This window comes from Podarcis melisellensis, assembly GCF_964234715.1.
Source record: "Podarcis melisellensis genome assembly, chromosome: 16".
NCBI classification, from domain to species: domain Eukaryota; kingdom Metazoa; phylum Chordata; class Lepidosauria; order Squamata; family Lacertidae; genus Podarcis; species Podarcis melisellensis.
In genome coordinates, this window is record NC_138533.1 from 23,533,310 (window position 1) to 23,547,408 (window position 14,099).

General features: G+C 49.8%; 1 protein-coding gene across 1 annotated transcript in view; it reads right to left on the bottom strand.

The window, feature by feature from the left end:
* The window catches only part of GAS2L1 (growth arrest specific 2 like 1), a 48,687-nt gene that overhangs the window by 3,830 nt on the left and 30,758 nt on the right, over positions 1–14,099 (bottom strand). The window contains exons 3-5 of the mRNA XM_081892279.1: positions 9,023–9,130; positions 6,071–6,167; positions 1,668–2,046 (exon numbers count right to left, since the gene is read on the bottom strand). Of these exons, the coding sequence (XP_081748405.1) occupies positions 1,668–2,046; positions 6,071–6,167; positions 9,023–9,130 (584 nt within the window). The remainder of the gene's footprint in view (positions 1–1,667; positions 2,047–6,070; positions 6,168–9,022; positions 9,131–14,099) is intronic.

The window sequence follows — 14,099 nt, forward strand, 5'->3', positions numbered from 1 at the left end:
GCCTAAGGGTAGAGGACTTCCATTGCAGCTGCCCTGAGGAGGAACCTTAAGGCTCTCTGCGCCTTCGTGCATCTGTTTAGCTGTTGGATACAGCAATGCTTGCCAAGTTGAATGGCTTGAGAAAACAACTAGGCAGGTTCACGGAGGGGACGGCTGTCATGATGGCTATGTTCCCCTCCCACTGTCAGGGGGCAGCAGTGGAGAAAGTGCTGATGCACCCGGGTCCTGATCGTAAGCTCCCCTTTACCGGGGAGATACTAAAAGCCGTTTCCTGCCTGATGGTCTTCTGCCTTCAGAATGGCATAGAGCCGAAGGAGGCAGTCAAATGAGCGGCACTCTTGTAAAGCTCTATGGGCTTCCCAAGGCTCAGGTGACTTGTACTGACCTTTTCCAAGCAATCTGCACAAAGGTCTGATCTGGGATGCTCTAACAACATCTCTGCACAGGACCACAGAGTGGTACCCTGTGTGTGTGTACTGGCATGAGTTAGTATTACAAAGGTCCTCAGCATCTCTAGATGTCAGGCGGCAGAGCAGCCAACCCCCATGGCAGGTTGCCAGGAGCGGATAAGACAAGTAAAAGTTCTTACCACCTGCTTTTTATTCAATATTCACAGAGAGAGGCTTGGAAACACAGCCTCTTGGAATAATGGCTTTGCCCCCAGGTGAGTCTCCACCCCCTTTTTCTCCCACTTCCTCATTCATCATCTCTTCTACTGGTGGCGCTGAGGGTCCTTTGCTTCTGAGCCCTTTGCTCTCCTACTTTCAAGGCTCGCCGGGTTCTGGGAGAAGGGAGTGGATCTGGAATGCTTTCTAAAGACACTGTGTCCTTCGGCTGTGGCCCTCCTGGTGCTTCCTCTTCCTCCTCTCCCATTCTTTCCCAACTTTCCCCCTCATCTGCCTCTGAGCTGTGACCTCCCTCAAACCCCTGTTGTAATTCTGAACTGTCTTCTTCTCTGGAAGGGTCTTCTCGGTAGTGTCACCCGCCCTGTGGAACGCCTTCCCATCAGATGCCAAGGAAATAAACAACTATCTGACTTCTAGAAGACATCTGAAGGCAGCCCAGCTTAGGGTGGTTTTTGATGTTTTATTGTGTTTTTAATATTCTGTCAGGAGCCAACCAGAGTGGTTGGGGAAGCCCAGCCAGATGGGCGGGGTATAAATAATAAATCGTTCTACCCGGACACTGAGGTCCAGCGCTGAGGGCCTTCTGGCAGTTCCCTCACTGCGAGAAGCCAAGTTACAGGGAACCGGGCAGAGGGCCTTCTCGGTAGTGGCACCCGCCCTGTGGAATGCCCTCCCACCAGATGTCAAAGAGAACAACTACCAAACTTTTAAAAGACATCTGAAGGCAGCCCTGTTTAGGGAAGCTTTTAATGTTTGATGTATTACTGTATTTTAATATTTGGTTGGAAGCAGCCCAGAGTGGCTGGAGAAGCCCAGCCAGATGGGCGGGGTATAAATTATAAATAATAATTATAATTAGGCTAGGGAGGCAGTCTCCACCATTCCTCCTGTGCCCAGCCCCCGACACCAGGTAAGGCTGGCAAAGACCCCTTGTCTGAAACACTGCAGAACTGCTGCTGGTCTGTGTAGACCAGTTAACTGGACTCAGGGAACAACTCGGGATAAGGCAACTTCCTCCATCCAGAAAACAACCTACATTACCTGAGGGTGTTGGACAGCCGCGAGTCACTGGTGTCCCGCTGAACCGTGGGCCCCCTCAGTGGGCTGGCAGAGCTCTGGCCGGACCTTGAGGGCAGCCCGTCGTGCTTCGTGGTCAAAGGACCCCCTGGCAGCTGCCGCGGAGGGGTGTGGTCTCCTCCAGGCCCCTTGGCCGGGTGTCCGGGACGGGTCCCTTTTGTGTGGCTCAGGTCCCCTCCAGTGGAGAGCCGCTTATCCCCGCCACGGAGGGGTTCGGAGAGCTTGTGCTGGCTCATGGCTTCAGCCCGGCGCTGGGCACTGGGGCTGCCTGTCTGGGGGCTGCCTGGAGTCACCGTCTTCTGCGGGGAGAATCCGAGCCCCCGAGACTGGTTCAGGCGGTGGGCTGCAACAGAGAGAGAGAGGACACCAGGACGAGTGAGGAAAATGAAACAAAAACGGTCTTCCATCCCCAGGATAGAAAAGCATCCACAAGCCACTCTTAAGATATTCCCTTCCACCTTAAGAGGAACAGGCATGACTGTTGTATGTCACATGCCTGTTTACACTCCAGCACAGAAAATAGCTTGCTGGGAACTTCCGTTTGTGTATAGCTTTTGCTTATGCTGCTTGCTTGGACACGAAGGAGAGAAGACATGTTTTTCCCTTTGTCCTGATGCTGAATAAAATGCCTGTAAATACGCTTTACACAGCCTCTATCCGCCCTTCTGTTGTGGAGAGTTATTTTCTCTGCTGGCTTGCGTGCTCAGTTTCTGAAGGTTTCTGAGACTCGAGTCGCAGTTACCGTATTTTTCACTCTATAAGACGCACTTTTCCCCACCTAAAAAATAAGGGGAAATGTGTGTGCGTCTTACGGAGTGAATGCAGGACAGCAGGGAGCCTTCATCCCGCTGCCCTGTGGAGGCTTCACGCCACTATCCCCGGCTTTTGCTGGAGGTGGGGAAAGGGACAGAGCACGTGGCTCTGTCCCTTCCCCCACCTCCCAGAAAACCCCCCAAGAGCCACACTCTCTTTAAAGAGCGCACGGCTCTTGCGGGAGGTGGGGGGAAAGCCAGGAGGCTTGCTTTCGCTGAAGCCAGGAGGGCAAGAGGGATCGGTGCACACCAATTCCGCTTGCTCTCCTGGCTTAAGGGATAGCCCTGCAAAGCTTCCTGAGCGAAGAGGGAGGAGTGCTTCCTCTTCACTCAGGAGGCTTTGTGTTGCTTTCTTATTTCTTGTTTTCCTCCCCTAAAAACTAGGTGCGTCTTATGGTCCGGTGCGTCTAATAGAGCGAAAAATATGGTACATGCTGATCCAAGGACTGGAGATCGCCCGGCTGCTGGTCAGTGGGCTGGAGCCAGCTGCCGGCCTGCCAATTGCCCCCATTTCCTTGGATGCATCCCAACAGCCGCATCGCCTGGGGCGAGTTCTCCCAGACCTGTGGCGAGTGAGATCTCTACCTCACGTCCATTGCGGTTTTCAAGCAAGTACAGAAGAGGAATTGCCCCAGCCAAGCACCAGGAGGACTCTATAGTTTCTTACCTTCTTCTCACCCTGAACCAATGAGGGAAGACCCTCTCCCAAACTCTCAGTGGACACAGGGTGGGGTGACAAATAATGGCTGGCTGGTTAGCCAAGCCAATATTTGGTGAACCTTGTTAACAGGGGGGGAGGGGGAGCTTATTTCTGGCTGTGTCTCCTAAGTTAGCTTCCCCTGCTCTGTGGTTGCAAGCAAGGATCTGTCAGGGATTCTAAAATCATTTTTATTGATTTTTCCCCCATATATATTTTTTACCAAATCAGCCACATTAAAACAAATTTAATACAAATCTCTGCCAGGGATTCTTTAGCTGTGATTCCTGCATTGTAGGGGTTTGGACTAGATGAAACTTAAGGCCCCTTGTAACTCTACAGTTCTCTGATATTACCCGGCTACCTAGAGCGCAAACTTTTGTTTCTCAAAGCTCACAAACGGCTAATGTCAGCTGTGCACATCCTTGTGGACTAGCAGATTTTTGCTAATTGATCTACAAGGCTGTCTCACCAGACTCTCCCTAGCCCAACCCCTCATTGCTCCATTCCTTTGTCTCATCTGCAACACAAGCTTATGCACCAATGCTACTGGGGAGATAACAAACTGTCCTTCCACCAGGTATTTATCCCAATATATATAGTTGGACTGAGGAACGAGGGTGGCGCTGTGGGTTAAACTACAGAGCCTACAGAGCTTGCCGATCAGAAGGTCGGAGGTTCGAATCCCCACAATGGAGTGAGCTCCCATTGCTCAGTCCCTGCTCCTGCCAACCTAGCAGTTCGAAAGCATGTCAAAGTGCATGTAGATAAATAGGTACCACTCTGGTGGGAAGGTAAACGGCGTTTCTGTGCACTGCTCTGGTTCGCCAGTAGCGGCTTAGTCATGCTCGCTACATGAGCTGTGGGCCGGCTCCCTTGGCCAATAAAGCGAGATGAGCGCCGCAACCCCAAAGTCGGCAACAACTGGACCTAATGGTCAGGGGTCCCTTAACCTTTACCTTTATAGTTGGACTGATGTACTTTCAACTGAACAATGTGGAATGTCTGTTTTTATTTTTTATTTTTAAAAGTCAAGTTTCTAGCCCATAGGGTTGCAAGGCTCAGCATCCAAGCCAATCAGGAGGCAGAGGAAAAAAACAGCAAGCAGGGTAACTCCAGGTCACTGTTTTGTGCATAGCGCAATGAACCCATGTGGAAGGAAGCTATGATGACCATGAGCCACAAGGGGGCACTGTGGGAATGCAGCAAACCCCCACCTTCAGAAGTCGAAAGTTCCCAGGCTTGATTATGTAGCCGTTTTGAGGTTAATATCGTTTCATGCTCTCCGCTTCCCTGAACAACAGGAAGACTCAGAGTCAGCTGCTATGGGGTCAGTTTCCTGGGAAAGAAAACAGAAGGCTCACAGCATGACTTGCTGAGGCTACAATGCAGGAGAGCAAGGGATGGCCTTTGTAAACAATGGCAGTCCCTCCAAGGATCGTGCCAAGGCAGGTTCCCAATTGGGAAAGAGCCAGAAATCTGGGCTTATCTTTATGTGCAAACACATTCCCCAAGATGGCATAAAAAAGCAGTCTGCAGAATGAGGCTGCTGATAGATCTAGTCCGCCATCATTTCCTCACAGTGGCCAAAGGCCCCAAAGAACCAAGTTAGACTGCCTCTGCACCTGGAAGTTCAGAATATCAGAAGAGCCTTTCTGCTGGATCAGGCCCATGGCCCATTCAGCCTGTCACCCTCTCCTCACAATGGCCAATCAGAAGCCCAGAGCAGGATCTGGGCACAAGAGCACTCTGTCCCTCCTCCATGGTTTCCAGGGACTGGTACAGTGGTACCTTGGTTCTCAAATGCCTTGGTTCTCAAACGCCTTGGTTCTCAAACGCCGGAAACCCAGAAGTAAGTGTTCCGGTTTTCGAACGTTTTTCAGAAGCCAAACGTCGGATGTGGTTGTTGGCTATTGTTTCCAGGGCACCTGCACCAATCAGAAGCCACACCTTGGTTTTCGAACATTTCAGAAGTTAAACGGACTTCCGGAACGGATTAAGTTTGGTGCTTTATTCTTGCTATTTATTTTGTGCTTTTGTTTTTGAGGCTTTTTCAGTTTTTGTTTTTGTGACCCAGTTCAGCTACTGATTGGTTGATTGATTGATTGTGAGATTGCGGAAATGGATAAAAGCCCCCCATCCAAACAATGACTATCATCAGTGCAGGTAAGGAAAAAATGTTAATTTTTATCATCTACAATACCGTCTTATTTATTTTATAGTACAGTACATTGATTATTGCTTTCATTTTATGGATCAATGGTCTCACTAGACAGTAAAATTCATGTTAAATTGCTGTTTTGGGGATTGTTTTTGAAAGTCTGGAACGGATTAATCCGTTTTGCATTACTTTCTATGGGAAAGCTCGCCTTGGTTTTGGAACACTTTGGTTTTGGAACTGACTAAGTTTGAGAACCAAGGTACCCACCAAGGAACGGATTAAGTTTGAGAACCAAGGTACCACTGTATTCAGAAGCATCACTGCCTTGGAAAGCTCTGCTGGGTGTTTCATGATGTACACACACACACACACACACATTGAAAGCACGCAGCTTTCAAGAATCCTGGGAAGTATGGCTTGTTAAGTGCGCTGGGAACTGCAGCTCTGTGGGGGCAAACGACAGGTTCATTTCCTTGCCTTATCTGCTCCTGGCAACCTGCTGTGGGAGCTGGTTCCTCTGCCGCCTGACATCTAGAGATGCTGAGGATCTTTGTAATACCAACTCATGCCAATACACACACACAGGGTACCACTCTGTGGTCCTGTGCAGAGATATTGTTAAAGCGTCCCAGATCAGACTTTTGTGCAGATTGCTTGGAAAAGGTCAGTACAAGTCACCGGAGTCCTCCATACTCACAGAAAGAGGCGCAGCGGCACGGATCGTGCTTGTCCAGGTAGTGTTCCAGGGTGTCCCAGCCCCCGCCGACCCGCACCATCACGTGGTTCCTCAGCACCTGTGTGGGCAACCCAAAAAAAACCCACATCAGGTGAGCAGGTTTTGCCGGTGGGATCAATAGGGTGCGTGGGATCAATAGGCAAGAGAGGAGATTGCTGGGTGGGGTGCAATAGGTGTAATTGTGTTTTAGATCTGTGGTTCCCGATTAGCTAATTACTGAGGACCGCCTGTTTTTCAGAAGCCAAGGCACGGAACTCCCTACTTTTGCAAATTTTGATACCTCTGCAAAGCAAATTTTTTGAACAAAATGTGGGGGAAGCCCCCAATAAGCAAAGGATTTTAGGTATACAGTTGTACTTTGGTCGTCAAACAGAATCTGTTCCGGAAGTCCATTCGACTTCCGAAAACATTCGACAACCAAGGAATGGCTTCTGATTGGCTGCAGGAACCTCCTACAGCCAATTGGAAGCTGCGTCATATGTTCGGCTTCCAAAGAATGTTCGCAAACCGGAACACTCACTTTCGGGTACTTTCGAGTACCAAGGTGTTTGGGATCCAAGGTACGACTGTACTAAAAAACAGACCAAGGCTGAGCGATATCTGGTTTTCAACAGCGTGATATATAAAGGTAAAGGTAAAGGGACCCCTGACCATTAGGTCCAGTCGTGGCCAACTCTGGGGTTGCGGCGCTCATCTCGCTTTATTGGCCGAGGGAGCCGGCGTACAGCTTCTAGGTCATGTGGCCAGCATGACTAAGCCACTTCTGGTGAACCAGAGAAGCACAGAAACGCCGTTTACCTTCCCGCCGGAGTGGTACCTATTTATCTACGTGCACTTTGACGTGCTTTCGAACTGCCAGTTTGGCAGGAGCAGGGACCGAGCAACAGGAGCTCACCCCGTCACGGGGATTCGAACCGCCGACCTTCTGATCGGCAAGTCCTGGGCTCTGTGGTTTAACCCACAGTGCCACCCGTGTCCCATATATCAGCAGCTAAACATTGTGATATTCAGATATATCACAATGTCTGGAATTGGAGATCGGGCGTGGGGATGAGGGATGGGGCAGCTGTAGAGATCCGGGGGATAGAGGGAGGAGAGGAAGCGGAGTCATCTTCACCAAATGGTTTGAGTGGGATGGGATGTGGGGTGCCATCAAGACACCGTCAGTGGGGCAGCCAGCGCTGGCAACCAGCAAAGATGCATGCCCACTGTGGCGGCTGCTGCTTTCCTGCTGACTGAGAAAAGCTGCTCCGCCTCAGTGCCAGGGGAAAGCAGTGCCACGGTGCCTTGAAGTGAGGGCGATCTGCTGCCCTGTTTCCCCTCAGCATCAGGGAAGGCAGCTCAGATCGGCAGCGTCATCGGCGATGCCTTGAAATTGCCCATGCCCGCCCTGCTTACATTGCTGCATACCACCAAGTCAAAAACATTATGGCAGTGTGATTTCAAAACCGATTTTGGCCAACGTATTGAAAAATCAGGGTGTGCCAAAACAGACCATAAATTTTGTGATATTGCCACAAAATTGCAAACATTTACTTGGAGGAGGGGAGGCAAGGGGTGGGCCCCCCCCGGGGTGCATTCTGCAGAACCCTAATTGGGAAAGACTGTTTTAGATTATTGCTCTTAAATTACTAAAAGAACATCAAGGACCAGCTCTCCAATATAAAACAGCCCAGACCCTTTGGTGTCCATCAGAGGTCCTTGCACCCGACCCAAAGTGAGCTGCTGGAACAGGGTTGGGAGGGAGACATGAGAACAGGTCTGTTCAGGGGTGTTTTCCAGGGAGATGGGCGTGGCACCATTCTTGCCAAGCTTGAGGTCCCAAGCTAAGACCATTTCCTTCAATCAGGTCTTTTGCATTCCTCAAGCAGAGGTCGGGTGGCCATCTGTCATGGATGCTTTAGCTGAGATTCCCGCATTGCAGGGGGCTGGACCAGATGACCCTCAGAGAAGCTTCCAATTCTATGATTTAATTGCCCCCGGGGGGGGGTGCTTGTTTCATAACAGGGCGAGTAACACTCTTCCCTTATACATCGTTGGATGAGCATCTAAGGGATTTTGTCTTGCTCACTGTATTAAATTTTCCTCATTGTACTCTGACGCTTTTTCTTTGTACAGTGGTACCTCGGGGTTAAGTACTTAATTCATTCCGGAGGTCTGTTCTTAACCTGAAACTGTTCTTAACCTGAAGCACTACTTTAGCTAATGGGGCCTCCTGCTGCTGCCGCGCTGCCGGAGCACGATTTCTGTTCTCATCCTGAAGCAAAGTTTTTAACCCGAGGTACTATTTCTGGGTTAGCGGAGTCTGTAACCTGAAGCGTCTGTAACCTGAAGCATATGTAACCCGAGGTACCACTGTATAAAGCTACCGATAGATGCAATCAATGATAATAGTAATAATAATCTGATCTCATGGAGTCTAGAGCAGTGGTCCCCAAACTGGTTTTTTTTTGGGGGGGGAGGGGAGGCTGCCCCCCCCTTTGGTTCCATAAACTCATCCCCGGTGCTCCCTACCCTACAAAAAGCATTATTCAGGATAGTGGTTTGTACATCCCACTACGGAAGATAATAACACAATGAACTCCGAAACAGTAACAATTAATTGCACGTTTTATTCAAAATCCAATTAAAACTCTGTGGTTTAATTAATTTAACAAATTTGACGGGCTTGATCCAGGGCTTTTCAAAGTCTGATAGTCATTTACACCTCCAGACCCCCCCCCCACATCTGCTGCCCCCTTGCCTCTTAGCACCACGATAGGTAATACCACAACCCTCTAGGTGGTGGTACACCCCAGTTTGTGAACCACTGGTTTAGAGCCCGGAAGAGAGATTATTCTTTTCTTTGGGGGGAGGGAGGGGACAGGAAAACTAGGAGGGGAAGGAAAGAGATGTATTTGTAGAAGATCTTACTCGAACAAAGATCAGGGCGTTGGAGTCTCCCACTTTATATTTACCCTCTGAGACTTTGACCATGGGGAACTGGGATGGGCAGGTACAATGGCCCAGGATCTCTCTTACCTACAGGGGGAGGGGAAAGAGGGGGTGGAGGACAAAAAAGAAAAGTCATTGATTAGCAACCAACCCATCGCAAACATTCCTACACGCTGATCCTTTGCAGCCCACAACAAAATAAAGTTGATTCAAGTCCCCTATGCGAACCCTACCTCGCAGGATTGCAGTGAGGGTCAAACGGGGGCAGTCTCCTTTTCCAGTTGCGATTCCTGCATTGCTGGGGGGTTGGATAAGGTGGTCCTTGGGGACCCTAATAAACCAGCCCCTAGCCAGCACATCTATGGCCCTGAAGGAACCAGGGAGAATAACTGCCCCCACCCATGCTTGCAGACTGTTGATGAAAGCACATCTAGCCACAGACCGAAAGTTGGGGGATGTTTGGGCCTCCCGCCTTGGCAACCAGTTCAAAACAAGGAAGGGGCCCACCCTGTCTGTAGCCGGAGGAGGTGATGCAGGAGGTGATGTCCTGGGCCAAAAGCTGCTCCCAGATGCAGTGATTTATGCCCTCTCGGCTCAGGGAGACGTATCAAAAACAGCAAGGCAAATGCAGTAAACCCAGGCGCAGCCTTCTCCAGATATGTTGACCTGCAACTCCCACCAGCACTCCAGGTAGGCCTAGGAAAGAGCTGCTGCCGGTCAGTGTTGACAATACTGAGCCTGATGGACCAATGATCTGATTTTGCACAAAATAGCCTCTCCTGTTCCTACGGATCAGGTCTCTTACTAGAGTGGCCCCGATGCTGAGGGATGCCCCTTCCCTTCCTTTCTAGGGGCAGCAAGACACTCCCCCTTAATCAAGGGGGGGAAGCCATTTTCTGCCCGAGGGCCACATTGCCTTCTGAGAAAGCTTCTGGGGGCCACATGCCAATGGATATTTATTTGACCTCTGTGCAAAGAGGCTATGTTCCTACGTACCCCTCTGTATCCAGAAAAGCAAGAGGCACTGACAGACTCCTTGGGCACATTCCAGCTAGGCAAAAACTTTGGAGAAGGGTACGAAGTAGGCTGAGCAATGGGGTGTGCTCCTGAGGGCCAGACAGAAGTCTGAAGGGTTGCTTTCAGAGTAGATCCATTGAAATTAATGGGTCTAACTTAGTCATGCCTATTAGTTGTGATGGGTCTACACTGAGCTAACGCTGAATGCAGTGTGTATTTATTTCAGACAGTGTTAGAGTGAGCAGCTTCAAAGCTGCCACAATGACCATTCACAGTGTTTTATCCTAGTCTTATCTTCCAGGGATTATCCACCTTCAACCATGAATAATCTGTTTTTCTGGTTTTCTGAGCCACTGAGATCCCTGGGAAAAGTGAGTTAATGATTCTGAAAAGAGGTAAATAAATGGCTTTTAAAAAGGCGGCGGACGGGGAAGAGTATGAGCTTTTATTTTCCCTCGATGGAACAAAATTTAATGCGTGGAATTTTACAAGCCTGTATAGAATAGCTCTCTTGCTGAAAGGGGTAGGGGGTGGGGTGGGAGCGGAAAAGTGGGTTTTTCCTGCACTTAGGAAAAACAGCAAAAATGACTGCAACTTTTCCACATTTGGTTGGGCTCCTGAAAGCAAGGACAGAGACCTCTGACACAACATCTGTTAGCAGTTTTATTTGAGAGCAGAGCCATTTAAGCTGAAGAGCCATAGCTCGACAACAGAGCACCTGCTTTGCATGCAGAAGGTCCCAGGTTCAGTCACCAGCAGGTAAGGCTGGGACAAGACCCCTCCTGAACCCCTAGGAAGCCACTGCCCGCCAGTGTAGAGAAAGCTGAAGCGAGATGGACCAGTAGCCTGGATCTGTATAGCGCAAGGTCATAGATCAGCGGTAGACCGTCTGCTTTGCCTGCTACAATCCTCAGCATCTCAAAATAGGGTTGGAGAACATCTCATCTCATATCTGAAACTCTGGAAAGCTGCTGCCAGTCAGTGAAGCGAATACTGAGCTGGATGTAGTATGAGTTAGTTTCCAGCCCTCTTGTGTTAAGGAAGTGCCAAAAGTCAGTAGTTTGCACACATAAGTTCCTAGGTTCAGTCTTTGGCATCTCTAGGCAGGGCTGGGGAGAGAGAGAGATTGTTGTTGTTCTTTAGTCGTTTAGTTGTGTCCGACTCTTCGTGACCCCATGGACCAGAGCACACCAGACACTCCTGTCTTCCACTGCCCCCCGCAGTCTGGTCAAACTCATGCTGGTAGCCTCGAGAATACTGTCCAACCATCTTGTCCTCTGTCGTCCCCTTCTCCTTGTGCCCTCCATCTTTCCCAGCATCAGGGTCTTTTCCAGGGAGTCTTCTCTTCTCATGAGGTGGCCAAAGTATTGGAGCCTCAGCTTGAGGATCTGTCCTTCCAGTGAGCACTCAGGGCTGATTTCCTTAAGAATGGATAGGTTTGATCTTCTTGCAGTCCATGGTTCTCTCAAGAGTCTTCTCCAGCACCATAATTCAAAAGCATCAATTCTTCGGCGATCAGCCTTCTTGATGGTCCAGCTCTCACTTCCATATATCACTATTGGGAAAGCCATAGATTTAACTATAAGGACCTTTGTTGGCAAGGTGATGCCTCTGCTTTTTAAGCAGATAGACCCTGCCTGAAACCCTGGAGAGCTGCTGCCAGTCAGTGTTGACAATACTGAGCTAGATGGGCCACTGTGGTGACTCACATTATCAGGCAAATGGCAGATGGGCAGGCCCACAGGTAAAGATCTGACTCTCTGGGCCTAAGAAGATTCCCTGCCTCTGGTTTTGCAGACAACATTGAGTTTGATAAGACTTATGGCATTTCTTGGTAAGAGTCAGCTTCCTGCTCTCCTAGGTGTTAAAGGGAAATCTGCAGCTCTTTGGCAGAGCTTCTGCTCTGCTTGTAGAAGCTCCCAGGTTCAATCCCTGGCGTCCGCAGGTAGGGCTGGGAAGGAAACTCTGGAGACCCATCTTCAAGCCCGGGTGTCGTCGGACTTCGAATGCCACAGTCCCTGTGAATTGGCTAAGCTCGCCAGGGATGATGGGAGTTGTAGTCAGACAACATCGGGGCAGTTACCAGCTAATGGTGCAGGTCCAATGGCGACTGCGTGGAGATTTCTGGGCGCCAAAGGTTGGCGACCCCAGTGGAAAAACCTCTTCCTTACTCCATAATGAATACCTTTTCCATTTCCACCATGCGTGTTTCTCCGTCTTGCATTCTGGAACAAGCAATATAGTTGAGATAATACCATCATAGAATTGTAACATTGGGAGGGACCCCTTGAGAGGCATCTACTACAAGTTAGGCACTAAACAGCACCTTAAACCTAGGTTATGGGCGCCACAACGGAATGTCTAGGCGTGCTTTCTTTCAAAAGCAAGAATACAAAGCTGAAAATGAAAGAACTGCAGCTAAAATATTATGTTCATTTTCACATGGTCTAGTCCAGGGGTCAGCAGCCTAAGGCCCATGTAACCTCACTCCTCACAGTGATGGAACTGCCAGAAGGCCCTCAGAGCTGGACCTCAATGTCCGGGCTGAACGATGGAGGTGGAGATGCTCCTTCAGGTATACTGACAGGGCCGCGGTCATTTAGGGCTTTAAAGGTCAGCACCAACATTCTGAACTGTGCTTGGAAATGTACTGGGAGCCAATGTAGAAGACTACTCCTTTTTGACCTTGGGGAGGGGAACCCAACAGTGGCGGAGGGGAGGCCCAGGAAGTTGGCAGACAGCCAGCTGAAAATCTTGGCCTACCCCTTGCCTAAAAGATGGGGAGGGCACCAGGTTGAGAAAGGCTGGTTTAGCCTGCCTCTCGCTTTTCTAAGAGAAGCCAGAAAAGAGATGCAAGGAGCTGAGATGAACCAACCGGCTGGGGAAGAAACTAACCTCTTGTGCTAAAGTGCAGAGAGAAGAGGCTCTGGCCCAGCCAAAGCAACTACAAAAAGCATCAGCAGCACAACACAGGGAATGAAGCCAACAGGGAGGCGAGGGCAGAAAATGGACAAGCTGTAATAGGTCCAGGGAGTCCATTTCCAAAAGCTGCCCTTGATGGATTAGCAGAGTCTTCCTGGCCGCTTCTTCTCCAGCAGAAGTGCCTGGCCGCAATTCTCACGGAAGAGGGGGCCAGGGTGGAACTGCCGCCCATCATATGCTAGCTTTCTACAAGCAGAGAGGTGGCGCTGGGTTTAGAACTGCTCCCCGCCACATGCTAGATTTCTACAGGCAGGGAGGCGGTGTCAAGCGTTTCACAATTCCGACATGGGGCCTGCCCACACCAGGTGTTCTGAAGTGGGACAGTCCCAATGAGGCTTGCTTGCCTGTTTTGTTCAAAAGCCCTTCAGATGCCACCTTGCAGAGCAAAACTCTCCCACGGCAGCTTGTAAAATATAAATACAGTGGTACCTCAGGTTAAGTACTTAATTCGTTCCGGAGGTCCGTTCTTAACCTGAAACTGTTCTTAACCTGAAGCACCACTTTAGCTAATAGGGCCTCCTGCTGCCACCGCTGAACGATTTCTGTTCTCATCCTGAAGCAAAGTTCTTAATCCGAGGTAATATTTCTGGGTTAGCGGAGTCTGTAACCTGAAGTGTATGTAACCCGAGGTACCACTGTATATAGCAGGATAACTTTGCTTGGGTTCGACACAAGTACCAAGGGCCTCTGGACTCATTCCTCACCTCACGCATACATGCACTCAGCACTGACAGACACTCTGGAGTGTTTGAGTTGTGAGTGCCCTTTAAATGCAGATCAAACTCTGCTCCGATCTATGGTGACCGCCTGCCATGTTGGGTTATCCAAAATGCAATGCCCGACCTGACATCAGCTTCCCATCCGTCTCTTTTTAAAATCAAGTTTCTAGTCTTAAGCCTGCCCTGGGCAACGCCTGCCGAAATCTCAGAAGCCAGGGAGGTGGTGGTAGGGTGGGACGGACACCTCCCTTCTCCCTCTAATGACCGAAACCTGAATCCATTGAGCCAAATGGTAAACGCCGTAGAATAACTTGTGCAAATGAGAACATTTATTCATT